Genomic DNA, 26,664 nt, shown 5'->3' on the forward strand with positions numbered 1-26,664 from the left:
AATGTTTTTTTGTTTTTTTTTACTTTTTGATATATTTATGTATATCCATTGTCAATACAAGCACCAGAAAGTATAAATGTAAAGGAGCTGGTCTGGTTCTGTCTTATGTCAATCTTCTAATTGACATGTCAGAGTATGTGAGCAGCCTATATTCATTGTTGTCAGGTTAAAAATAGTACTTTCATGCACTAACAACACTGCTTTTAGCATAGGCTAGCCTACTTTTCAAAGCATATGAAACAAGCATTGACAAAGCTTTCAGGTGACATATAGTTCATATCTGGGTCAGTTATTTTGTGGTTTTTATGCTGATTGAAAAATAGAATATTATTCCAATGGTTTGGCAGATGGTTTAGTATCCTATATAGGTGTTGGTGATAAAGTTCACTTTCCAACACAAATGAATGTTGAATTTGGATTCAGGATGCAATTCTGACTATAGAGGTAAGTTTCTTTATTACCTAGCTGAATAGTCTGTTAATATAAGTCTTACCCAGTTAGCCAACTAATGGACTAAAAGAATTACCTCTACAATTTTACAAAACAGCTGTAGGCTAGACTAATCATCCTTTAACCTTCAAAAATAGAACTGACATTTATTAATATTTATGACTAAGTCTGGCCAAATTAGAAAGGAGAGCTCAATTGTCAAGGTAAGGAAAAAGGTAAAATTCTAGTTAATTGACTTCTTGCTATCTCAGAAAGGGTTTAGGTTAGGAAAATGAAACTTTCAGGGATGAATCTACAGACTAAAGCATGTCCTAGGAGGGTATTTTAAAGCAAATACCTCCATTCCTTCTCCCTCTAGAGGGCCCTGACCTTTGATGACCTTTAAAATTTGTGTGTTGTAAAAGTGAAACCTTGCAAAATAGATCTTCAGTTTAATTGAAGTACAACAAAATTGTTTTCAGCTGCATAACTTTGCTCAATTCAATTTTATAAGGTTTTAAAGACATGCAAATACATTTCCTAAATTATGAGAAATAAACATTGATATGGCTCAAAATTTAACTCAAATAACAGGAATTGCATTTTCAGAACTAAAGGCAAAGAAAAAGCAACTAGTAACTGAAAATTAAGGTAAAATGTTGTTTTGTCAAAATTTCAATAGGTATAGACCTGTCATGTAGGCAAATTTCAGGGCCCTCTAGAGGGAGAAGGAGTAGAGGTGGGTACTTTAAAATACCTTCCCAGGACATACTTTAACCTGTAGACCCATCCCTGAAAGTTTCATTTTCCTAACCTAAACCCTTTCCAAGATAACAAGAAGTCAATTAACTAGTATTTTACCAGGAAAAATACTATTTAGCCTACAGTTTAGGATAAAACATTCAACAAGCCTAGTAATTATATAAAATTGAATAATACCTATAGATACAGATGTATAAACTGGTTTTAAAATTAGAGGTAGTCTATTAATTATCCTGATAGATGATTTTATTACCATAATAACCCTTGAAAATAAAGCTTGAAAAATAGAACTGACATATATTAATAGGCTATTTATGACTAAATCTGGCCAAATTAGAAGAGAGCATAATTTTTAAGGTAAGAAAAAATAAAATTTAGCCTACAGTTCAGGACAAAATATTCAACAAGCATCTAGCCTAGCCTACTACAACTAGTTTAGGATAAAACATTCAACAAACATCTAATGCAGCAAGCCTCGTAATTGTATAGAATAATACCTGTAGATCCAGATGTATAAATTGGTTTTAAAATTAGTGGTAGTCTATTAATTATCCTGATAGACGATTTTGTTGCCATAATAACGCTTGAAAATATTTAAAGTTCCTGATTCAAAGTTATGCAAGTTACAAGTTATTTCTGACGGAATACTATGTCTTCTTCAAGAAACATAATCAGTCATAAATAAAATTGTAAAAATAGATAGCGTCTGTATGGTTCTTTTTTCAAAATTCCAAAAAGCACGTTTACATAATAGGGAAAAATGCTTGCAAGGCAGCTGCTTTCGAAACACCTACGGTATAAATACAGCCTGAAACTTAGGTAATTTTTCTATTATAGGTACAAAAGTAAATTCTTCGGGTTAAATTGTGGATGATGGGCTGTTGTCTGTTTTGGAAATTGGGCCTAGGCTAGTTGAGTTAGGTGAATAAAACTTGAAATTGATCCAGAGCCCAAGAATCTTCTGGAAAATAATTTGAAATTCATATCTCAACCTTTATCCTCAAACAGTCACTAATCTTTGACTTCCCTTAAACATCTTTTTTTATGAAAGAAATCTAGAGAATTAGGCCTAGATTTAGCCTAGGCTATTGTTTAAATGAAGCACAAAGAAAGTGTTGTAAGGTTCATGCTTTGCTAAACTCTTATTATAAGGTTTTGATGGTTTTTAACCTTAGTCTGCTCCTTAAATTTATCAAAAATGTTTCATCACTTTATCAAAAATTTATACATATGGCCTGGGTGCATTTACATTTAGTTAGGCTAAGAAGGATGTGGATTTATCACTTGGTGTTTTTTATGCTCTCTCATAATTCACTTCTAGGGGATTTATGTTTTAGTTCACAATAGCCCATAGCCTAATAATTAAAGGTTTTAAAATACCTTTCCAAAAAACAGGCTAGTGAGAGAAAATAACCATTTGCTGTTGATATAGGAGTAGTAATTAATATTTCCCTTTATCTTAATAGTAAAATATTATTTTTGAAAACAAATTTATAAGTTTTTTAAAGTAGGCTAAGTCTGAAAACTCAAAAATTATGTCAGTTTTACTGTAATGCCATATTTGAGGAGTTCCAAGCTCTTTTTAAAATTCCAACATTTTTTTTTTCAAAATAACATTTTACTGGTTACTATGGGCTGTTTTACCTTTTGGGGCTGAAAATAGAGTTTTCCAGAAACAATTATTGAAGTATGTAAGAGCATAAGATAAGGTATCAAGTGATTATGTTGAAAATTGTAGGCTATTAGTTGAGTTTTGTCAAATATTGCTCTGAGGCAAATTCCATTTTAGCCCTTGATGGGGGCCCCAGTAGGTAACTATTTTTCTTACTATGATGTAAGTTAGAAAAGTAGTTAAAGACTAATAAGATATAAAAATTAATTCTCTAAGTCTAGAATTAAGGCTGCTGAGAAGGAAACATTAAGAAAATAACTCTTACTCTAAATAATGCATAAAAATTAAAGTTAACACATTTTGATGCTATACCCAATGTGCAAATATGTAGCCCAAATTATATATTTCCCATGTGTTTTTGTATTTCTTGATTTCATCAGTTGATTTGGTTTTTGGTTGAAACAACAGCAGTGCAAGCATAGGGAGGCTTGAAACTGGATGTTTTCAGGTCAACTTAGATGAAATAGAATCGTTCTTCTAGAAAATTGTTGGTCCCTCCCTCCATGTCTGTTTTGTAGGTTTTTGGACTTTGTAAATAACACTGGCAAATGATTGAAATGGAGAAAATTGCTGAATATTTGGAAGATACAGCCAGATGGCATACTAGTAAAATGTGGTACTGGCTTGTAAGAAATTGAAGAAATTGGAGGGGGGATAGTCAATCTGGACTTCTCCTAGTAAAAGACAGGAATGGGGCCACAATTATTGATAATCCTTCCTATCAAAGGAAAAGAATAGGTGCAATCACTACTCTGCAACTGCTCAAAAACAACCTTTTACATCAAATTTTCTCCTCATCCTTTGCAATTACTTTAAAATTCCCTTAAATCACAGCTTGGAGTGAAATCAGAACTCTCAATCCTATTGAGTCACTGCTTGTGATGACAGTTGCATATGTGGTTGATTAGATTCTAGTGGAAGATTCTGGTGCATCCCAGTCAAATCTCCATGATTTGTCACTCCACTCAGCATCCAAATGACATTTGAATACATCTGTTAATTCAGCAGAAACAACGTTCTCCTTGAGGTTGTTCTAGAGGTTCATGATCTGGTTCAAGAAGAAGCTGCATCTTGCTCCAGTCCTTGCATGAACAACACAACAGCAATGCTTTAAGAAATTTATAATAAAAGTTCTTGTGATATTTACCTAGATTTATCAGCAGTCAGTTGAACCAATCTTATACCAAACCATCTTCTAGACAACACTATAGTGTTTTTTTGTGGATGGTGAAGTCCTCCCTTTGAAAGAGTGGCAGACAGTCTGGTTTTATAATATCAATTTTTCTCTTCTTCTTTTTGATTGTATTAAAGCTTATTCCAATAGGCAATGCATAGGACACCACCCAAAAAAATCCCTCCAGACCCTACCCCAAGTACCACTGAAAACATTCAACCCCTTGGCTGGTCAAGTCAACTTTCTCAAAGCTCACATGAGGGGTCATTGAATAATACAATGGTGGAAGTCGGGCGTATGTCACAATACAGGATGAGACTGAAAATGAATTTCAAGAGGTCCTATCAAGAAACTCAAAAAAAAGGAAAAAGAATTCACCAATCAAAAATAATACCCCTTCCCATGATCCAACATTCTCCTCACAAAACCTTGGAATTTACCTAAAAATCACTCCAGATACCCCCTTTGAGATAAAAACGATAGCTCTCTTGAGGGTTGCAATCTTTAAAATGTTAAAATCAATGTTTTCATTAAACAATAACCATGATGGATCTCTGCTAATAGCCCTTCAAGATTCTAAATCAGCAGATATATTACAGAATACAAAATCTCTTCTTAACATACCAATAAAATCTGTTCTCTGGACCCCAAACCAAAACCCAACTAAAATAGTAGTGTATAACATCCCTCCAGAAATTCCTATTCAGGATCTAAAAGAAGGACTCTCTGACAGAACTGGTAACCCAATATAGCTGATGTAACCCAATTGGGTAAACCAGATGCCAATGGCCAAAAGTTAAGCAAGTCTTTCTTATTCACACTAAGAGAAGAAAATAATAACCTGGATCAGATATTCCTATTTGGACAAAGGAAACCCCACAAGCCCTATAAGCCAAAACCTATCCAATGCCAAAAATGTCTAAGACTAGGACACACAAAAAACACATGCAGTGAAACATTACATGAATGCAATTCTTGTAAAAACTCCCACCCCACTGGAATGATAAATTGTAAAAACAATCAGCCAAAATGTATCAACTGCAATGGTCCCCATGATTCTACTAATAAAACTTTATGCCCTGTATATAAAAAACGAGCACTAACACTCCAAATAGCAACAGAAAAAAACATACCTTACCCTTTTACAGCAATGGAAGCAAATGCAGCTCAATCACACCTGACCAAAAACTTTATGAAACCACCCAACCCTCTCACCCACAGACCAACCATTCTACCAAAAGCATCAAGCACCCCCAATAAGACTCCTTCCTTAAAGCAACCAAGCTCACATTCCTATAAGAGAGATTCACCCTGGACAAACCTTCTAGCCTCTACAAGTAATGATAGAAGATCAGAATGGCCACCTCTCCCAAGTAGAAATGAATCAGAAGTATTAACGGGTATTAATCAAATTATCAACAAAAAGCCAGATGAAAATCCAAATGAATTAACAACTAACATGTGCCTATTTATACTAAACTCTAATGCAGTACAGTCAATGAACCTAAAACAACCACAAAAAGCAAAAATAATAAGCGAATTGGCAAAATTGTACCTACCCAATCACATGCATATCCAAGCAAAAAAAGATCTTGCTCTGATCCTAGCAGAGCTAAAGATTGATACACAGCAAAACGAAAATTAAAACAACAAAGCAGCATATTTCAATACTTCAGTGGAATGTAAGATCACTTTCAGAAAATAAGTTAAATGAACTTTTATCTTTTATGAATAAAAATTCCATTGATATTGCTTGCCTTCAAGAAACCCATTTGACTAATAACCAACAAACAAAGTTTCCAGGATATACTATCCTGAGAAAGGATAGGTCTTCACAGAGAAAAGGAGTTGGCGTAGCTATAATTTTAAATAATAATATTAAATTTTGCGATATTAATTTCCCAGATTTTTCAAATGATGTTGATGTTATTGGTATCAATGTCTGGATAAATAATACAAAACATACATATTAAGTCTTTATAACCCTAATGGCCAGACTACAGATGCCATGGATTTTTTCACTTATATTACTAATTCTAATATGCTAAAAAACATAATCATCTGCGGGGATTTTAATGCCCACAGTCTTCTGTGGGGGGATAAGCCAGCAAATAAAGCTGGTAAGCTTATTGAAAGATTGATTTCAAATAATGCCGATTTAGCAATTGCTACCCCTCCTAATCTAAATACATATTTTAACCCCAAAAGTGGCAAATTCTCAACTATTGACCTACAAATTGTTTCAATAAATATACTAAATAAAATTTATATTAAGAAAATTGAAAATCTATGCACTGACCATTTTGCAATAGTATCCTCTTTAAATGAACCAGCCAACATTCTCCCACATATCCCTAAATATGTCAACACCAAAGCAAATTGGACCATGTTTAGAAATAAGCTCAATGAAGAAGTCCTAAGTTTAACCCAGAAATCTCATACCTCAGTTGTAACTGCTGACACGTGTGCTGAAGCTATGACATCAATATTAACAAATGCAGCTAATCAAGACATCCCCAGAACTTCACCTAGGAAAACCATCCCTAAACACACCCCTAAAGCATGGTGGACAAAAGATTGCCAAATTATGTGGAGAATAAAAGATGCAACTAGGAGAGCATACCTAAGAAAACCATCCCCTGCCACATATTTAAGTAAATTACAAGCAGAGGCTAACCTCAAGAGAACAATAACTAATGCCAAATATAATTATTGGAATAATTTTGCATATAATCTTTCCAGAGAAACATCTGAGCCAAGAATACATAGACTTATAAGCAAAATCTGTGGGAAAAAAACATCCTCCAACCCTCTTATGTATGAATTAATACATGAGAATTCCCACTATGATAATGACATTGATAAGACAAAATTATTTGCCTCCCTCTTCTCAAAAAAGCTAACATCAAAAAACAAAAATATCACCACACAAATCATGACAAATCCTATTTACCAGCCCCGACCAGGTTCAGAATATATAAACCATCCCTTCTCAATACATGAATTGAATAATGCAATACAGCATATGAAGGCCAATGCTACAAGTAGCTATGATAATATACACCCTATATGGATAAAGAATCTTACCCCTTTGTACAAACAGGAGCTCCTAAATTGCTATAACCATGCATGGGCTACATTCACATTCCCTAATAACTGGAAATGTTCATCTCTCATACCAATTTTAAAGAAAAACAAACCTAAACATGACCCTCAGTCATATAGACCCATAATGATTACCCCAGTGCTGGGAAAATTAATGGAGAAAATGATTTACCATCGGCTGCTTTGGTTTGTTGAGAAGAATAATCTGATACCTCATACTCAAACTGGCTTCAGGAAACACCATTCATCAACAGATGCTTGCATAGTGTTAACAAATGCAATAAATGACTCCCTATCAAAAAATAATCTCTTAACTGCTGCATTCCTAGATTTTGAAGGAGCTTATGATAATGTTGACCACCAGATTATCTTAGTTAAACTTACAAACCTTGGACTACCCCCCAAACTTGTATCCTTCATAAAATCCTTTATAGAAAACCGAAGTTTCATTGTTTGTGTAGGATCAGCCTCTTCACCCAAAACTTCAATAACCAAAGGTCTTCCACAGGGTGCAGTCCTGACCTGCCTCCTATTTTCACTTTTTCTGTGGGACATGAACCTCCCACATACCAATCTACAGTACGCTGACGATCTGGTATTATGGGCAACTGGCAATACCTTCGAGATTGCACATTCAAAGTTGCAAAATGCACTTTTCCAATTTGAAAAGTTCTCCCAAAAGTCCATTTTACCTACTGCACCCACAAAGTAAAAAATTATCCAATTCCACCATAAGCGAAATCATGATGATGCTAGGCTAACATTAAATGGAATACTTATCCCAGAGGACAATCAAATTAATTACCTAGGGCTCATACTTGACCAAAAACTAAATTTCCACCTCCACATCACAAATACAATAAAAAAGTGCTATAGAAAAATAAGAATAATTAAAAGGCTACTAGCCACACCTTGGGGCTGTAATGAGAAAACACTAATCCAATTTTATAAACCATATATAAGACTCCATATTGATTATGGCCTCATAGTTTATGGCGCTTGTGCTAAGACCCACATGCAAAAAATCGAAACGACGCAAAATGATATAATTCGTCTTATATTTGGTCTTGGAAAACCAACAAAAACTAAGTTTCTGCTTACTGAGAGTGGACTATCACCAATAAATGAAAGAAGAAGATCTCTACTAATTAAGTATCTTACAAAAATTGAAGCCAATGATTCTCATACCCTGCATAACTGGTTAAGAAATCCATCTATGTTTAGAGGCGTTGCAAATGAATATGCAAATATCCAGAAGAAGTTCCCAGTGCCAGTAAAATCTATTGCACCCACATTCTCCCAAACCCCCCCCCCCTTGGAGTTGGTCAACCCCCATAATAAAGACTGACTTCTCAAAGTGGACCAAAGAACTTACCCCCATTTCTTTTTTTCAGAAAAAATTTGCCGAGCTAAATAATGTTGCTTATAAAAACCATTTCCAAATTTTTGTAGATGGGTCCAAAATGAATGAGAAAGTGGCAAGCAGAGCATTCTTCCCAACCCATAATATCGCTTCAGGAGAGAGATTACAAGATAATTCATCTGTAATGTCTGCCGAGCTAAATGCCATAATCATGGCATTAGATTTCCTCATGGTTAATGAATATATGAAAGTTAATATTAAAAATATTATAATAAATTCTGACTCTTTGTCAAGCCTTGAGCTTCTTTTGTCAGCTTCTCAAAATAAGATGGATATTGACACATTTCTTTGTCTTACGATTATTGATATTTTTGCTTCAAAAGATATTTTGACTCATATACAGTATATTCCAAGCCACTCGGGTATAATAGGTAACCATAAGGCAGATGAAATAGCAAAAAAATGCTTTAAATATTGACCAGCCAAGTGGGAGACCAATCCCCATTAGATATATTTACCGCTGGAGACTTACAGAGGTACTGATAAATAATAAGAATCCTACCCTATCACCTTTCCCAAGTAAGCACCTTTCCAAGATTTATCATAGAATTCGGTCAGGTTCAAATGGGCTAAATTTTCAGGCATTTTCATATCAGATCCCTAATTCAAGTGGCGAAGTCTCCTCGTCCCCCCTTTGCAGGTCATGTAATCTTAAGAATGAAACAATAGATCACTGCCTATTTGAATGTAATATGCTGACGTCTGCACAGTATACCCTGCAATGTAAAATGTTAGAATGCTTCAAACACCACAAAATTCCACTAACAGCCAAGAGTCTTGCTGACCATACTCTCTCGCAGAGCACAGAGATCAATATATACTCTCTTATAATTCAACTGCTGGTATCAAAAGATATACTTCAAGAAATCTGAGCAGATACAAATCATATAAGACAAACCAGCTCCATAGCTCTGTTGATCTCACAGAGTGAGCCAAAAGGAAAAGGGCTAAATAGTATCGACTGAAAAGCCCGTCTGCTGAATAAGAAGAAGGAAGTTTACAGATTTGTTTGGATGTCCTCATGTTATGTGGGAGGGGTCATTCTCCAGGAGCTCATGAATTTCTTGATGAAATACAACAAGAGGTCACACAATGAAGCTGCAAGTCCCCCGTCACCATCAATGTGAGTGCTGGTACTTCAAAGCCACTATCCAGTCCCAAACCATAGATGCATTCAAAAAGGGAGTTGATCATGAATGGTCTGATGCAGAGTGTAGGCTAACCTGGGACACCAAACCATTGTCAGGTCATGCAAGATGTTCTACAGAACGCTCATCTTGCCAGTCTTGATCAGCAATATCTTCCTGGACATGCAATTTAAGGTAATCAGGAAAGAGTTAGAGAGAAATGGGCAGAGGAATTGAGAATATACTAAACCGTGTTAGTGTATTAACAGGTTAACTAAACCAAGTTAGAAATAAGCTACTAAAGATTTTTAATCTGATTTTTGAAAAAAAAAAGGAAGTACCTTGCAATTTTAGGAAAACTCCAATTAAACTTCTGTATAAGAAAGGTGATAAGAGCAAGTGTTGTAATTACAGAGGCATAGCTTGGTTTCTGTAGGAAAAAATAGCTTAGTATGATGATACTTTAGAGTGAGAGATGCTGTAGAGAGGGTTGAAAGAGAAGAACAGTGTAGTTTTAGAAAGACATGATGATGTATTGACCAAACCTTCATTTTTTAGCTTAATAGTTGAGGTCTGGCTGAGTCATCAAATCCCTTTAGTCCTCAGTTCTATTGATTATGAGCAGTCATTTGATTCAGCTGATAGAAGAGCTTTAGCAAAGTTCCTATCCTTGTATGTTATACTAGACAAATACACTAAAATGATTAGGGTTATTTACCAGAATAGCATAACTATGATTGAGGTTAGAAATCTGATTAGTTGCTGGTTTTGTATTGAATCAGGAGTTAATCATTGCCGTGTTCTGTTCCTATATATATGGATAATTTTAATGGACTTTGTTCAAAGGAGCACACCAAAGGCAAGCAGAGAATACAGAATCAAATGGGGATGTAAAACTCTGCTAGGCTTAGATTATGCTGATGATTTAAGCATATAGATGAAAATATTAGCAAAATCAATACATTTTTAGATGTTTGGCAAGTTCAGGGTGGAAAAATAGGTTTGAAATTAATGTTGAGAAAACTAATTTGCTAAGACTAGAAATAAGTCTAGGTGAACAGGTGATAAAAACAGACAACAGATAAAGCAATAAGGAATATTTAAGATGGTGAAACTTTAAACAACCAGGATTCTGGTTTGAATTTGTTGCAGTAATGATTTTGGAACTGACTTAATTTTAGTTTTAAAGGTTGTATTTCACCTAAAATCCAATTTCATGATGGAAAGGCAGTGTGATCTTTGTTACCATTTATGAAGAGGTGATATAGGGTAACAAAAAGATCAATTTAGTGGACAGTTTTGCCTACCTAGCAAGTGTTATTTGTAAAGTAGAATAGCCAAGGCATTAGGTGTTTTTTTCACAGCTGAAAAACAGATTGGAAGAATAGGAAGATAAGCCTACGAACAACAATTAGAATAATGAAATCTACTGTGATGATAGTGGTAAAGTATGGTTCTAAGGCATGGTTGTTCTGAAAATGGAGGAGGTTTTGCTATGTGTTTTCCACAGAAATTGCCAATGGATTTTTTTGGGTACCCATCTGATGACCACATCTTGAACAGTAAACTGCACAGAAAATGTGGTTCAGTCCTTTTTCCTAGGGTTATAATGAGAGAAAGGTTATGGCTAGGACACATTCTGCATATGAAGGATGACAGATTGCCAAAGATCATTGTTGTTGGCCACTGAGAGCCAAACGAAAAGTATATCATTCCTGAAAAGGGTGGGGGGATTTTGTTAGGAAGGATTTAAGGGAAACATAAACTTCTTGAAAGGCTTTGAAGAGATTTGAAGAAATGTTGGGTCAATTTTTTTGTTTTGTTTGATCAGTGTGTAAATTTAAAGATAAGAAAACTGGACCTTGTGCACCTTGACCAGGACCATAAACTAGGGGAGAGGGGATGTGGTTACATTAATTCTCTTGTGTAAAAAAAATTTTGCCATAATATTTTTGATGGATGTTGTTATGTTGATTCTTTAGCATAAAAACTTTTTCATTATTTTTTTTTTTTTTTTTTGCTTAAAACATTGATTTTGTTTTGTTTTTGAGTTTGATCTGCTGTAAAATTTTATGCCATATAGACACATAGCTAAAATTTCGGAACCAAAGAGCCTCAATTAAAACAAAATACTATGTGAAAAAAAATCTGGCTGCATTCAAAATGCTTTTTTAAGACAAAAAACTCCTTTTAATAAATGGTCTTGAGATGCATTTATTCAAACAAATAAAAATTTGCTGCAAAATGTAGCAGTATGAGAATATTCTTAAAAAAAAAATAGTGGATTCTTCTACATGTATAATTAAGTACTGTATATACAGTACTTACATATACAGTGTATATTCAAATATACAGTGTATATTTAAGTATGTATATATTAAGCAGAGAGTTTGGTGTTAAGTGTGGAGTGCCTCAAGCTTCTGTGCTGGGACCTCTACTTTATCTTATTTATGTTAATTTGTTGGCTTCACATGTTGGAGTTGAGGTGCTGACCTCTTTCGCGGACAAAACTGCAATAACAGTAATTGGTAGTTGTTGGATGCAGGTTGTAAATAAGGCTAATTTAGCACTTGAGTATTTGCGCAGTTTTACAGTAGGTAGTTTCCTAGCAGTTAACACATCTAAGACAAATTACATTATCAAACAGTTCATGGTAATGAACTGTAGTAAGGAGTGACCCGGCTCAATAGTAACCAAAACTCTAAAAAATTGAATTTTGATATCAATAGCTACATCAAAAGAATCGCATTTTAATGCTGATTTTAAATATATAAGTTTCATCAAGTTTAGCCTTACCCATCAAAAGTTACGAGCCTGAGAAAATTTTCCTTATTTAAGAAAATAGGGGGAAACACCCCCTAAAAGTCATAGAATCTTAACGAAAATCACACCATCAGATTCAGCGTATCAGAGAACCCTACTGTAGAAGTTTCAAGCTCCTATCTACAAAAATGTGGAATTTTGTATTTTTTGCCAGAAGACAAATCACGGGTGCGTGTTTATTTGTTTGTTTTTTTGTTGTTTTTTTTCCCCCAGGGGTAATCGTATCGATCAAGTGGTCCTAGAATGTCGCGAGAGGGCTCATTCCAACGGAAATGAAAAGTTCTAGTGCCCTTTTTAAGTGACCAAAAAAATTGGAGGGCATCTATGCCCCCTCCCACGCTCTTTTTTTCCCAAAGTCAATGGATCAAAATTTTGAGATAGCCATTTTGTTCAGCATAGTCGAAAACCATAATAACTATGTATTTGGGGACGATTTACTCCCCCACAATGCCTTGGGGAGGGGCTGCAAGGGCCTTTTGTTTGGAATAGTCTGCCGGCTAGAATCAGGGAGGCTGTCACTTTATATGGGTTTAAAAATAAATTGAAAACATTTTATTTAACTAATAGATTTTGAAGGGCGGGAGGTTTTTGATGTCTTTTTTTTGTTGGAGTGGGGGGGGGCTGAAACTCGTAAATAATTTTTAATAGGATTATTTTGTTGTATTGTGTTCATGTGTATGTGTTGTTGTTTTTTTATATAAGATAGGCTAGGTGGATAATCATCAGGTGTTATGTTTAGATATTTATTTATAAGATATAAACCATAATATGAAATTGCAGCACAAGTCCTTAGGACTTTCTTTTTGTTGCAATAATTTATTTGTGTTGTCATTGTTATTTATGTTTATATTGTGGATAAAAATAAAACCTACCTACCTACCCACCTAAGGGTGTCCATAGAAGTGAATTTGATTTCAAATAAGAAAAAAAAAACATAAATTACGCAGATTCTGCTATTATTAAAAATTTATTGGGGAAAACTAAAGCTTTTCAAAACTTTTGATTGAATATTCAGATTTTCTCAAAAATTTAAATATCAAGCCAATATTTTAATTTTTACAGATGACAGTTCAATACAGACAATCCAGCGAAGGACAAAATAGTCTTTGGATATTTTACTCATGTATACCGTCTTTCACAATAAATTGAAGTATTACAAATAAAACATCAACATTTATACAGAACAACAAATTAATTACATATAGTTTATTGCTTTTATTTTTTTCAAACCAGCTACAGATGTAGATCCCTCTGACTTCCCAGTTTTCAGGCTATTGACTTGATTTTTTATTTTAATTTTTTTTGCAAATCAGGTAAACAAAGTTCAATTGTATTGAGGGAAATGATTTTTTTTTACTGTAATAAATAATCATAAATTGAATTTAAGTAAAATTCACCTGCATCTATGTTCAAAGTCAAGTTTTTGAATGAGATTCTCTTCAATCAATGGTTTCCCTAAAAACATGTTACAAACACAGTCTCAAAAATAAGAGAGACATTTTTGAATATAAGAAAAATAGTTTTAAGTAAAATAATATTAAACTATAAACTATTAAAAATAAACTATTAAAAAATAAATAAATTAAAAAATTAGTTAATTAACAATTAAAAATTAGTAAAAATTAAAAAATTAAAAAATTAGTAAATAAAATTAAAAATAAAATTATTAAATAAAAATAATTAAAATAAAAATATAATTAATAAAATAATTTAATATAATTCATTAAAAATAAATTAATATAATTAATTAAAATATAATAATTAAAATAATTATAATAAAAATAAAAATAATTAAATAAAAATTAGTAAATTAAAAAATTAGTTAATAAACTATTAAAAAATAGTTTTATAGTTTATCTACTGAAAACAACCACTGTTTATGTGACCAATATATCCAGAGATTTTCTTTGTTGTTTCACTGTCAAATTAAAAGATTTATCCCTGTTGAACTATTATTTTTGTATGAGAGGAAATGGCGTAGTACTGTCTATAGTAAAAGCCATATGGCTCCAATGTTTATTTTTTTCCGGATGCACTTCATGTGGAAGGGGTGACTGTATAAACTTCTAAAGGGGCTCATTTGATTGGAAATCGGAAGCTCTAGGCCTGTTTTTGAAAGTCAGAAGTGATTGGAGGGCAACTAGCCCCCCTCCCCCATGTTTTTTTTCATTCTTTTTTTGTACATATTACAACATTGAAAATAAAATAAAAATTGCAGAGAAACCAGACCAAGATTACAATAGATCTATTGGTCTATTTTCTATAGATCTATTTTTTATAGATTATAGATCTATTTTCTAAGATTTTTTTAATTTTATGCATATTTTTCCTATTTTGAGTGTATTTTGGAAGTTGTAGTCAACTTTTTATCCACTTCAAGTGTTCAGCTATTCAAAATGTCTCACCCCCTTAAGGGTGATTTTCGTGTTTAAGACATAAAACTATGAGTAATAATATTTTGAGTGCAAGAATCAGTGGACAGTGATCACAACTCTCAAAAGCAAGTTAGTGCTGATTAGGCTCTGTTTCCTTAAAATTTGAGAAATTATAGCAAAAAATTGAGCAAAATATTCAAAAATAGTGTGCAAGAAAAAAAAAAGTGACGAAACTGATTTGAGATATTTTGAAACGCTGAAAACCTTCAGAGCTTTAGAATACGTTAGATTTAAGTTATCGTGAAGGATTTAAACAGTGTTTGCAGAACAATTAAGCAAAAATGGACAACGGTAGAGCAGTAATTTACGCTGCGATCTGCTGAGACAAAGCCTACGACTGGCAGATTTGTCTTGCCAGCAGACAAGTCCCCCAAATTCACTTGAATGAATTCAGTGTTGGTCGTGAGGATTGTGTTTGTAGAGAGTCACGGGTGAGGAGAAAAGGACTGAGTAAGGAATGGGGTCAACCTAACCATATGGTTGGGTTGTGGATCTTAGGTTGACTCGGGCGAGAGTGTCAAGACTGGGGAATTTCTTGTCATTCGACACTTGACATCTATACATTTCCGAAGCACTTGCGCATTTTGGCCAGATTTACTTCTTGCTCACCGCAACCAAGGAATCTTACACCCATTATAGTTTTAACTACTTCGTGAACACAAGCAACGATTCTGTCATAAAACTACGAGTAATAATATTTTGAATGCCAGAATCAATGGACAGTGATCACAACTCTCGAAACCAAGTTGGTGCTGATTAGGCTCTGTTTCCTTAAAATTTGAATTTGCTTTTTAGCTGATATTTAAGGCATCTATTGATATCTTAAAGAAGAGACAAATTGTTTAGTGGTTATTAAAGCATGAAGAAGTCAACTAAAAAGGAGATGATTTACTTATTTTTTTCGATAGATCTGACTCCATTGATCTGTCACCAATAGATCTGTCACCAGCATTCATTATTTTATCAACATCCATCACTGACCCACAAAGAATATTTCTAAGCGGAGATCAGATCTCATGCAAATCCAGAGGTGGTTTTAGGGGGAGACAAAGGAGGATACATACCACGGACACGGAAGCTTTAGGAGTGTAAATTTTCAGATAAATATTCTAACGGTTATAATCATTTTGTTATATCTTATCTTTGTTAAAATAAAGTGAAGGGTGCAGTTAATAAATGAATATAAGTAATTATATTATTATACCGGCCGGCCTAGTTGGCCTTAAAGTGCTGGGGACAGGCAGCTCAGGTACCCGCGCTTCCCACAATCAATAATATTGTATTAATGCATTTAATAGTGTGCATTCATTGTTTGCTGGCTGGAGGAGATTAGTGCTTACAGTGGCTAGCTTTTCTGATGAAGGAGTCAAAGAGGTGAAAGGACTTGATAATAGTTCATATACCTCTCTACAGTTTTTGTAACTGTAACCTCTGCATATTTTTCATGAAGGGACATAATTGGTCTTGTAGCTCTGCATTCTGTAACAGAATTTATTTTCTATTAGATGGGCAGGTCAGAAGCCATTATTGTCTTGTAATTACCTTTTTGTAAAACAGTTTTTAACTGCAGCTTTGTGTATTGATAAAACTGTGTTCCAATGCTTTGTCGTTGTTGTTTGGGGTTTGATGGGTCATATGAACGGTCATTTGCGTTCGCATATGACCGTTCATATGACCATCATATGCATTCGCACTTGATGAACCTTACATAGTCACTTGCTTGCTTGGGTGTCACTTCAGTCAATATCCACTGAATTCAAATATGTATCACTTATTTTGCTATCGGTAGGGGGCTATTCACCTGTAGTAATCCCCTAATCTAAAAATCTAATGATTTTTTTCTATTAACGTTAAAAAAAAATGGATATTCCTCTCTCGCATAATTTTGCGTAACGATTTTTCAACCTTTTTTTTTAAACTGAATTTTTTTTTCACCTTTGAATATGTTGTTCAGGAAAGTCTTCTAATGCAGCTTTTTATGCTAAATTCAAAATCTAATGATATTTTTCGTAATATCTGCAGCTTTTAGGCAATTATTTTGAAGTTTATTTGTCAGTTTCTCTTATGTTTTAGACAAAAATTCTGAGAGTTAAAAAAAAATCTATTTTTCCAGTTTTTTAAGTTGCATTCTGAAAATTTTTTACCAGACAAAAACTCTGCTACACCGTCATGTTAGTTATCTTTCTCTAGGTTTGTCTTATATATTGTAAATTTCCAAAAATTACTTTTCAGGCAATCTGCAAGCTTCATCACTTGTTCAAAGCCATTCCACCTATCAGGACAGAATGATAAATCAAAACTAACTTCAGAATATCCCTTACTAAAGCCCTTTCAAGTACCAAAAGCTCTATGCTCTTCAAAAGCTGATGATGGCAATGAGAATGATTCTATTACTGGTGGCAATGCGGGTGAAGGGGATGGGGGCGATCCTTATGTCTATGCAAATCCTGTGGTTAGCCAATTACCTGCAGCGTTGACAGTTCCTGAAGTTTGGCCTCACGTGCCTGTCATAGCGATTAATAGGAACCCTGTTTTCCCAAGATTCATTAAAATAGTTGAGATAAGTAATAAAGAGCTTATAGATGTCATTAGAAGAAAGGTGAAGTTGAATCAACCTTATGCTGGAGTTTTTCTGAAGAGAAATGAAGACGATAATGAAGTTGTTGAAAAGATGGACGATGTGTATCCAGTGGGTACGTTTGTTCAGATTCACGAACTTCAAGATCTCGGCGATAAACTTCGGATGATTGTAATGGCTCACAGAAGAATAAAAATTGTCCAACAGCTTATTGAAGAAGAAGAAAAACCCAGACGACGGAAATTAAGGAAACGTAAAACTGAGAATACGGAAGCGATTGAGCAAACAATTCAGGATGGTGTACTAAAAGAAAAAGAGGAAGTACAAGATGCATCAACCAAAACCCAACCATTTCTATTAGCTGAAGTTGAAAACGTGACCCATGAAGAATTTAAGCAAACAGAAGAAGTTAAAGCATTAATGCAAGAAATTATTAAAACAATACGTGATATTATCGCTTTAAATCCTTTATATAGAGAATCTATACAGCAAGTTCTCCACCAAGGTCAAAGAGTTATTGACAACCCTGTTTATTTGTCTGACTTGGCAGCTTCTCTTACAGGTGCAGAACCTAGCGAACTGCAAAAGGTTTTAGAAGAAATAAGTATACCGCAGAGACTGATGTTAGCGCTGCAGCTTTTGAAAAAAGAGCTGCAACTTAGTAGACTTCAACAAAAAATTGGAAAGGAAGTTGAAGAAAAAGTGAAAACAGCGCATAGAAAGTATATGCTGATGGAGCAATTGAAAGTTATTAAAAAGGAACTGGGCCTTGAAAAGGATGACAAAGATGCAATTGACGAAAAATTTAGAGAGCGGCTGAAGGAGAGAACAGTTCCTAAACATGTTATGGATGTAATTGAAGAAGAGTTGAATAAATTAAGTTTTCTTGACAATCATTCATCAGAATTTAATGTCACTCGAAATTACTTAGATTGGCTCACGACTCTTCCTTGGGGAGTGACGAGTGATGAGAGCCTTGAGTTCGACAAAGCGAGTGAAATACTCGACGAGGACCACTACGGCATGGAAGATGTCAAAAAGAGGATCCTTGAGTTTATTGCTGTTAGTAACTTAAAGGGCTCAACACAAGGTAAAATCTTGTGTTTCTACGGGCCACCTGGGACTGGTAAAACCAGTATTGCACGTTCCATTGCCCGTGCTTTAAATAGGGAATATTTTCGATTCAGTGTTGGAGGAATGACAGACGTTGCTGAAATAAAGGGTCATAGAAGGACGTATGTTGGTGCCATGCCTGGAAAAGTTATACAATGCTTAAAAAAGGTTAAAACCGAAAACCCACTTGTTCTTATTGATGAAGTTGATAAAATTGGTCGAGGTTATCAAGGCGACCCATCATCAGCGCTGTTGGAGTTGTTGGACCCAGAGCAGAACAAAAACTTCTTGGACCATTATTTAGACGTACCAGTTGATCTCTCAAAAGTTTTATTCATCTGTACTGCAAACGTGTTAGACACAATTCCTGAGCCATTAAGAGATAGGATGGAGATGATTGAAGTATCAGGGTATGTCGCAGAAGAGAAATTGGCCATTGCTAAGCGATATTTAATTCCGCAAACTGAAAAAGAGACGGGTGTGACATCAGATTCAATTGATATATCAGATGATGCTCTGCACAAGTTGATCAAGTCTTACTGCCGCGAATCAGGAGTAAGAAGTCTTAAGAAACAAATAGGAAAGGTTTTCAGAAAAGCTGCAGTGAAATTAACCAGGAAAGAACTAGATCATGTGTCCGTAACAGAAAATAATTTACAGGAATTTGTTGGTAAGCCAATATTTACACATGATAGACTTTATGATGGTACTCCTCCGGGTGTAGTAATGGGATTAGCATGGACGTCAATGGGCGGATCAACTTTGTATATAGAGACGTCTCTTCGTCGACCGTTGACGCAACGCAAAGATGTTGATAAGGAGTCAGTCGGATCTTTGGAAGCCACGGGTGAGCTTATATCTTCTTTCCTTCCTTTTCTTATTCTTTCCCTTTTCTTTTGTTTCTTATTTTTCATTTCTTTCGAGTTTATTTCTTCGTTAGTCTTTTGTTTTCCTGCTCTTGTTCTTTCATTTTTCTTTTCTTTATTTTTGGGAAAAAGGACCTAATAAAATATGCGTAAGTACGTAAAAGTTATAAAGGTATATACAGTTCCTTTTTGTTCAATAACTTAAAGAATGCCTAAAAAGTACTTATTTACTTGGCCATGAATCGAAATATCCAACCACAACCATAGTCATATCCAGGGTTTCCGTTCAAGGGAGTCATCAAAATAGTATTGTTGGGAGGAGAAGGGTTTTTGTACCTACATTCTAAATATCAGTTTACGAATCAGAAAAATTTCTTAGGAAAAATGCAGAAGTCTTTTATTTGTATTTATAAACCAATTTTACGAATCAGGGAAATATTTCGGAGGGTGGGGTCAAACCTGGTACCCTGTTCAAGGACACTGTATTGGCTGCAACTCATGTATTGATCTCATAAACTATGATCGAGAATCTTTTAGCTTACTAAGTCTGCAAGAGTGTACTTATAATATCCATGTTCAACTAATTGCAAATACTTCCATGTTTTTAGCTCAAGTGTCATATCTGATCTTTTAAAGAAATACTAATTGTAATTGGGTGGTACTCGTGTCGTTTGTTTTAGTTAGTTCGCTAATTTTACAAAGGACAGCACTTTGGAATAAGCTATCTAAGCTTGTTCACTCTGATACAAATCCATAAATTTGGCGTTAATTTGGCCGTAAATTTGGCGTTTAAGTTTGGGAGTTGTTTAGCTTAAAGTGGGTTTTGACCTGAATCCAATTTAATCCGCTAATTTTGGCTATTTGGTACATCTTTCTTTTTAGAGCTACTATTATTACCGTAAGGTATGGTAAGAAAATACGCTTGTCCAAATATAGTTTGAAGTTCTGTAAGTCTTTTCATGGCCTATTGATTCTTCTTTATGGTAGGTTGTGTTTTGTTGTACTTTTTGTCCTACGAGATTATATGGGTGGGTAGGGTCAAGGCCTCGTTCAGGTACTTATCTGTCTGAATTACTAAAGTATCAAAACAGTTTTTTTTTCACCAAATGATTACCTTTAAAAAATACGTCAAAAAGAAAGAAAGAAAAGAGAAAAACGTCACTTCAACAAAATGATTTGTGTTCAGGGGGGGGCTATGTGGGAGGATCTTTCTTTGGAGGAATATGTCTTGGGGGAAGGGAAATTCAATGAAGGGGACGCAGGATTTTCTAGCATTATTATAAAAAAAAAAACAATGAAAAAATAAATATGAAAAAGTTTTTTCAACTAAAAGTAAGGAGCTTAGTTTTTTAATAAAAGTTTTTTTTAATAGTTTTGCTATTAAAATGTTATTTTTTAAATAATAATCAGTTTTTTTAATAAAAGTAAGGATCAGAAATAATACGCTTTATAAAAAAACGCTTGTTCAAATACAACTTCAACAAAAATGATTTTTGTTCAATTCGTAGCTCGTTATTTATATTACGTGCCGTGTGTTACGGCAGAACGTCATAAAGATCCTTAACGGTAGCTTTTGTGGAATCAATTTCCTGTTCTGTCACAGCTTCACAGGGATCAGGAATTTGATATTTATTCAAGAGAGATGAATTCCCGTTAATGAGCAGGGAACATATCAGAAACATCAAAGTTCTTAATTCACAAAATCTAGTGAGGGGATAGAGGAAATTTAATTTTGAGAAGTAGGGGGAGGGCAAATTTATCACTTTTTTTCAATGAAGGTAACAAAACGAAGAATTTTCAATAAAAACACCATTAAAAAAATTATAGAAGGTCGCTTCTACAGAAATAATACGCTTTATAAAAAACGCTTGTTCAAATACAGTTCAAGTTTCTATAAGTTTTGAATTTCCAAAAGCTAAAATGTTTGTTAAATATTTTTTTTAACGAAATCTAGTACCAAATATCTTCCAATGGCGTGTTCATCAAATCTTCAGTTTAGTTACAGTATTAAAGAAGAAGGTGCTAAAATCAGACACTAGGTGGACTTAATTACCAATTCAAATTTCCCGCTTACATTTCGTTTTTATTGTTAAGAATAGCTAACATTCAGGGAAAATATCAATATTCGCGTTGAATTATGTATTTTGTGCAATATATTATGAATGTGAAAAAGTGCAGTTGGAAGCCGAAAAGAGTCTGTTTAGGATTTCGGGTGCGTTTCTTAAGAAGAAGAAGAAGAAAATCTAAGAAAAATATTTAAGTCGTTGTCAACATTACTTTTTTACCACAGCTTATTTTCTATTTCATTTGATGCTTTAATTTTCGTATAAGATGTGCATACATAGATTTTTAGACTTACTGTATGTATATTACGGACATACATACACATGCATGCTCAGGCTTAGTCCTCTGACGCCTGGAGGTGCATTTTATCGGAGGTTTTCCAACGCCATAGTCATCAACTCCATCAAACTTTCCTTAAAGAGTCACTTGCTTGCTTGGGTGTCACTTCAGTCAATATCCACTGAATTCAAATATGTATCACTATTTTGCTTCGCCTAATCTAAAAATCTAATGATTTTTTTTGTTAATGTTCCAAAAAAAATCGGATGTTCCTCTCTCACATAATTTTGTGTAACGATTTTTCAACTTTTTTTTTTTTTTTTTTTTTTTTGAAACAATTTTTTTTCACCTTTGAAGATGTTGTTCAGGAAAGTCTTCTAAAGCAACTGCTTATGCTAAATTCGAAATCTAATTAGATTTTTCGTAATATTTGCAGCTTTTGGGCAATTATTTTTTAAGTTTCTTTGTCGCTTTCTCTTATGTTTTTGACAAAATTGTTTTAGACAAAAATTCTGAGAGTTAAAAAAAATCGATTTTTTCAGTTGTTCAAACTGAAACTTAAAAAATGTATCGAAAATGTGTTTATATATATTTGTGGTACGTTTTACGAGTTAAACATTTTTTTTTTGGGTTGGGTGGGGGTTAACCAGGGAATCCTTCCTCCCTGGATATAGTCTTGACCAATAGTAATATATTTTGCTTGCAAGTCTGACATGATGGGTTAGGCTTGTGGGGTCGTGTCACGTTAGATAGCAGCTGCGTTTATCCTCGCCATTGGTATTCAACACACCCATCGCTGCTCTCTTTTGACGTCAGGATGGGTCTACCATGTGTCGCTCTAAACATCTAAGATCTTGAAGAGATTGTGTATAATACAAAGGGATTGAGAGCACTTGGGATACATTCACTGGCCAAAAAATTGGCAGTTCAGATCTTATATTATAACTATCTATTATTCCGTTAAACTGAATAAAAAATTTCTTTTCTGCATTAGTTTTATCCCTAATAGTCAGGTCTAAGGAGCCAAAAAAATTTCAATGGCTTTGCATCATTAACACTGCATTTTTCAGAGCGTTAGTGTAACAACAGTAACAAGTAACGACATAAGAACGTTAGACTAAAGAGGAACAACAACAACATCCAACGGTAACAAGTAGATTCAAAGATGACTCTTCAAAAATTGATTTCTAAATAGGACTAATTATTACAAAAGTATAACATTACTTCCAACTTTTGAATAGTTTAGAAGTACGGTTATAAAAATTGAATTTTCGTTTTCTTTGTATAAATATGGTTTCTTCTGTGCCTTAATTCTTCTTCTTTTTCTCTAATGTTGTTAGATCAGTCTTCTTCTTTTTCTTCTGATGGTAGTATGAAGAAAAAATAATAGTAAAAGATTTAATTAGACCCAACCATGCAATAACTTTTCTGTGTTTTTTTTTTAAAAAAAAGCTTTTAAGAAATAAATAAGTTGAGTTTTCTTTGTTTAATAGTCTTTTTTTAGGTTATCTTCTCACGGATGATGATTTTTTTTTCGAGCTAATTATTAATATTAATTGGTATTAGTATTATTATGTTATAATATTACTATATTATTTGTATGTAATTTATGATTATATAAATTACAATTATATAATTCCATTTATAAGTATATTATCACAATTAAACAAAAACATGCGAAATATCAGATCACGTCACATATTGATATTATATAATATCGCATTATTTATATATAGATATATTATATTATATGTTAATACTTTATAATCACACAGTTAATTAATATTAAGTAATCTTGACATTAGTATTTTCCCTTTATAATAGATGTTGTTTCTTCAATAGCTTACTTTTCCAAATCGTTAACTAAATCCTTGTCTACTCATGGTAAAATAAAAGATAATAACAATAAAAGATCCAGTTGGAAACATCCCTTCAAAAACTATTTTAACTTTAATTTAGTCTTCGTTAAAGTTCTGAAACGATTTTAAGAAGTAAATATTGAAGTAAGTAATTGAAAGCTTGATTCAATGACAATCTTTACCTAAAATTGAAGTAATTATTTGCAAAAAAATATTAATAATAGAAGATTCAATTGGAAACATCCCTGCAAAAACCCCTCTTACTTTGATTTCGTCTTCATGAAAGTTTTAAAACGTTTTTAAAAAGCAAATAAATCTTTTTTTTTTTGGTCAATCTTTGTAATATATATGGTTTCTCCAATGAATTAATTCTTTAAAGTTGCTAACTCAGTCTTTTTCTACTGATGGCAAAACAAAAATAATAAAAGGTCCAATTCGACAGAACCCTTTAAAAACTCTTCCATCTTTTATTTCATTTTAACGTTTTTAATCAGTAAATAAATTGAAATTTCTTTTTCTAGGTCATCTTGGAGACGTCATGAAAGAATCCACTCAGATTGCTTATACCTTTGCAAAAATGTTTCTGAACGAAATTGACCCCTCTAATTCATTCCTAAACGAGGCACACACCCATTTACATGTACCCGAAGGTGCCACACCCAAAGACGGGCCCTCTGCTGGATGTACTATAGTTACTGCCCTGCTATCACTAGCAATGAAAAAACCAGTTAAGCCTAACTTGGCCATGACTGGTGAAATATCGCTAACTGGCAAGATCCTCCCTGTGGGCGGGATCAAAGAAAAGGTTATTGCTGCAAAAAGAGTAGGGGTTAATTGTGTTATTCTTCCTGGTGAGAATCGAAAAGATTTTGACGACCTCCAACCTTTTATCACCGAAGGACTCGAAGTGCATTTTGTTGATCATTATAGTGAACTATTTAAAATTGCTTTTGAATAAATATCAGTCACTTTTTATGCTTAATTTAAATAAATGATTATAAATTTTTAACCAGAAAAATCATATATAGTCAAGGCCCAGAACGGTTTTAACGGTTGAAAAAGGTTTGGAAGAATTGGAAAATAGGCCTGGGCAACAAGATTCCCTAAGGATTGTTTTAAATACCCGACTGACTGACCGTATCTCAAACAGCAAGCTGAACGAAAAATATGGGTCAATCCCGCTTTCTAGGGGTATTATGAGAGAAAGGTTGAGATGGTTAGGACACATTTATGTGGATGAAGGATGACAGGTCGTCCTTGCCGGGCAACCGTCAAGGGCTAAACGAAAAGTATTTCGCACTCGAATAGGGTGGGAGGATGTCGCAAGGAAAGATTTAAGGGAAATGAGAACTTCTTGGGCGGGTATAAAGAGGTAGGCTTTGAATAAATTGGGATGGAAGCGGAGTATGCAGAGCTGTGCTGGCCTCAGGCGGCTTGGTGCTGCGGTGAGCTGTTGGAAGTAGTTGTTGTTACTCAATCTGTCCTCTAAGACAAGAAAATTGATTTTCCAGCAACCTATGCTTTGAGCAATTCAAACTACACATTAATTATGTTAATTATAATATACATATATATATGTATATATAGATAATATTTTTTCACGATAACAACACTTTATTTTTTCTTATAAAGATTAGTATAAAAAACGATCTACATAGCTCGCAACTCTTTGGAAATTTGTTTAGAGCTTTAATTGTGGAGAAAAAGTTTTTTATATGACGTTATAGTCATAGAATGACGTTATAGTCATACACGTTTCTTATCAATTTGTTTCCTTTATTAGTGTTTACAAAAGAGCTTAGGGAATGAATAGCGCGTCGGATCGAATTTTTCATCTGAAGAATTTTCTAATCCGAAGGTTGTTGGTTCTACTCAGTGATTGAATTTTGATTGATTGATAGTATCACTATCAATCACTACTCAGAATCACTAGATAGAATCACTACTCAGTGATTGATGGTTCTACGCAGTGATTGAATTTTTCAGCAGAATCATTTTCCATAGTTGAATTTTTCCTTTGTTTTGATGTAACAAATATTTGGAATAGTTATGATAATTTGAAGATGAGCCTCTTTCCTAAATATTTCACTAAGCATATTACAATTTGATTTTCGATATTATAGAATAACTTGTCGATATAAATATGCAAAATATTTGCCAAATAAAATAGATGAAACTAAGTTCTTAAAAAATGTTATACTTCAGCGCCTTGAGTGTAGCATAGTGTATCTTTTCTACCATCATTATCAGATCAACCATTCACAGAGTCAAATTTACTTTATTTAAAAAACCTGCAACGGACAGAGCCGATCTGATAAAGCAAAAAGATAATTCTGTTAAAGGATTGGAAGGCCTGTAGATCAGAATTGTCCTTCAAAGTAGTCAATCGTTTTTTATACATGGCTTTGAAATACATACATGCTTAGACATGAGCATTGCTACTGCCCCCCACCCCAAGTGGGGGTGGGGAAATTATGATAGAAATTTATATGCTGGAACTTTAGCGGAAAGATTAGGGGTTTTAGGGGGCGGCAGTCATCCTCATACATAGGAGTATTTCTCACAATGTCAAGCCTAAATGTCGCTCTTTACTTTGAACTGCTAATTAGTTCAACTTTACATAGTGGTCAACCAACGCATGTTATTAAAAATAGGAAAGATCATGAAACTTGTTCTTCCTATCGGCCAATAACTGTTGCACCGGTTTTCAGTAAAGTTCTTTATTCCTTCATATTGACTGCACCAACTGATATTTGTACCTCACCAGATTCTCAGTTCGGCTTTAAAAACAGTGTGAGTCGTGATCACGTTCATTGTCCTATTGCAAATTTTTGCTGAATTCTCATGAACTGGATGCAGTGCGGGACAGGAAGTTAAACGTCCTGCGATGTATTTTGACTCAGATGAATTTTACTTACAGTTACAGGAGCAAATAGACAGGGTACCAGGTAGAAA

General features: G+C 33.9%; 2 protein-coding genes and 1 long non-coding RNA gene across 3 annotated transcripts in view; 2 read left to right on the forward strand and 1 right to left on the reverse strand.

Moving 5' to 3' along the window:
* Positions 1-1,854, reverse strand: part of LOC136035191 (ATP-dependent Clp protease ATP-binding subunit clpX-like, mitochondrial) — a 50,344-nt gene extending 48,490 nt beyond the window's left edge. Inside the window, exon 1 of the mRNA XM_065716776.1 lies at positions 1,689-1,854. Coding sequence (XP_065572848.1) covers positions 1,689-1,767 — 79 coding nt within the window. The 5' untranslated portion in view covers positions 1,768-1,854. The remainder of the gene's footprint in view (positions 1-1,688) is intronic.
* Positions 1-26,664, forward strand: part of LOC136035192 (uncharacterized) — a 181,436-nt gene that overhangs the window by 120,199 nt on the left and 34,573 nt on the right. The window lies entirely within an intron of this gene.
* LOC136035186 (lon protease homolog, mitochondrial-like) lies at positions 1,905-24,727 on the forward strand. Its single transcript, XM_065716760.1, has 3 exons — positions 1,905-2,010; positions 17,183-19,488; positions 24,231-24,727. The coding sequence occupies exons 1-3, from the start codon at positions 1,952-1,954 to the stop codon at positions 24,665-24,667; spliced, it is 2,802 nt and encodes a 933-aa protein (XP_065572832.1). The 5' UTR covers positions 1,905-1,951; the 3' UTR covers positions 24,668-24,727.

The sequence above is a fragment of the Artemia franciscana genome, chromosome 14, assembly GCF_032884065.1.
Source record: "Artemia franciscana chromosome 14, ASM3288406v1, whole genome shotgun sequence".
Classification (NCBI taxonomy): Eukaryota; Metazoa; Arthropoda; class Branchiopoda; order Anostraca; family Artemiidae; genus Artemia; species Artemia franciscana.